The 2,221-nt window shown below is 38.9% G+C and overlaps 1 protein-coding gene across 1 annotated transcript in view; it reads right to left on the bottom strand.

The window, feature by feature from the left end:
• THADA (THADA armadillo repeat containing) overlaps positions 1 to 2,221 on the bottom strand; it is a 323,536-nt gene that overhangs the window by 315,720 nt on the left and 5,595 nt on the right. The window contains exons 4-5 of the mRNA XM_019647913.1: positions 1,281 to 1,411; positions 100 to 248 (exon numbers count right to left, since the gene is read on the bottom strand). Coding sequence (XP_019503458.1) covers positions 100 to 248; positions 1,281 to 1,411 — 280 coding nt within the window. The remainder of the gene's footprint in view (positions 1 to 99; positions 249 to 1,280; positions 1,412 to 2,221) is intronic.

Below are 2,221 nucleotides of genomic sequence, written 5' to 3'. Positions count from 1 at the left end.
CGGTTCGAGTCAGCCCGAGCTGAGCAGCCGTGAGCTGCCAACAGGTGGCGGGATGGCTCAGCTAAAAAAAAAAAAAAAAAAAGAAAAGAGCTGGCTTACCCAAGTTAAAGTTCTCTAGACAGGAAGATATATTGTCAATCACTTTCCTATAAGAGTATAGATCAGTGGTGTTTAATTCTTCCTGAAGACGAGAAGTAAAACTTTGTATGGCCTCAGTCAGAAAAAAATCGGGTAGGCAATTTAGTGAGCTAGAAAAAGAACCAAATATTACAAGTCTGACAACCTTGTAATACACTATATGTGGGGAGAGGGGAATCATCACAAATGAAGACATACTGAACTAGACCTTCACAATACAGACAGAAAATAACTTCAGAGTATCTCAACAGAGTAGTCAGGGTGACAGTACCAAAACACCGTGCTATTCCTCTGCTTAAAACTAACCAACAACGTCCCTCTCAGTCAAAGTGCTTACAATGACTTACAAGATCCTGCGCAATCTGGCCCCACCATTTGGCTCTCTGACCTCAGCTTCGTTCACTCAGCTCTAGCTACCCGGCCTTACTCTGTTCTAACAACATACCAAAGCCTCTGCTGTCTCTATTTGCTCCACCTGGATTACCTTCCCCTCAAATATACCCAATAATCATCCCCTCACCTTTTTTGGGTCAATCTCAAATATCATCCTATCAATGACATTTGACACTTCATCTGAAGTGACCCCTATATTTTAAACTGTAACCCTTACCCCATCCTTGGGTCTCCCTTGCCCCCGTCTCTGCTTTACTTTTCTCCGTTAGCACTCATACCATCTAATCCCATGTATTTTGCTTATTTATTTTGTGTATTTTCTATCTTCCCCTCCACTCTAGACTTTTATCCACTGTATCCCCAATGCCTAGAAGAATATTTGACACATAATAGGAGGTATATAAAAATTTATTAAATGAATGAATTAAATTCAATTTTTACTTCAATTAATCTAAACCAAAACCAGTAGGCATTTTTTTTTAACTAAACAGTTCTAACATTTTTCTGGAAGAATAAAAAATAAAAAATAGAAATATTCTGAAAAAGAAGAGTCACTACAGGGATGACTTGCTCTAGCATATAATTAAACCCCAAAATTATCAAACTATAGTGAATAAAAGTGTAGTGTTGGTGTATAAACAAATACTCCCAACTCTAAAACCAAACCAGAAAAAGAATTTTAAATATTGGTTACTTCTGATCAAACTGAACATTTATAATGCCCAACTTCCCTCCCCTTTTTTTCTTACCTTGCCAAGACTTTCTTCAAGGGATTCTTTAGACTCAAAGAAAGATAAATGCCTGCTAAAATTTCCAAGCAACTTCTAATGGTAGGATCGCATGTGCCATTTTTATCTGCTTTCTCCAGTAAAGGTACAATCTATAATCCAAAAAATTCAAAGTCATAGTACTTTTTTCTAATATCAAGTATAGCAAAGTAACATGGATTTGAATACTCTTTTAATTCTCAATTACAATGTGAAATATTTTCCACACTGCACTGTTAATGATACTGATTTAAACACCTATTTCAGTATTTATTAACCTTTTCTTTTTTTTAAAAGATTTTATTGGGGAATTGGGGGAGGGGAACAGATAAGTTGCTGTCCTTTTGTTCTTCAGTCTTGTTGTGGAGTACGTCGCTTCACTGGCCCATGTTGGTATTGTGATCACTGCGCTCTTCCCAGGTGAGGCAGTCGCTTGCTGGTCATTGGACAGCCGCTCACTGCGGCCACAGCACCTCATGAAAGCTCACGCCAGCTGCCCACCTGCCCCACTGCAGCCTAAGCCATTGCCAGAGACTCATGGCAGCCCAGCTCCAGGTCGAGCTGTTGTTCACCACCTTAGCTGTAGAGGGCGCAGCATCACTGGCCCTCATGTGGGATCCGAACCGGGACCCTGCTGCTCAGAGCTCGTGCTCCCAAGCCAACTCCTAACCAATGCACCGGCCCTTTATTAACCTTTTTAACACATGCTCTCAACTCCTACTTTATGCTCCAGACCCACCTTCATGAGAATTATAGAATTATTAATGGCTTAAGATACAGGAATTCTGTAGCACTACTGAAAAACCAGTAACACATTTAATTGCTTTCCAAAAAAATATTATGCAAGTTCAAATGGTAAATCCTAACATTGAAATACTAGTAAAGACAGTCTTTACTTTTTTTTTTTTTTTTTTTTTTTTTTT

Source organism: Hipposideros armiger, unplaced genomic scaffold, assembly GCF_001890085.2.
Source record: "Hipposideros armiger isolate ML-2016 unplaced genomic scaffold, ASM189008v1 scaffold_118, whole genome shotgun sequence".
NCBI lineage: Eukaryota > Metazoa > Chordata > Mammalia > Chiroptera > Hipposideridae > Hipposideros > Hipposideros armiger.
This window is presented reverse-complemented; position numbering and strand designations above follow the sequence as displayed.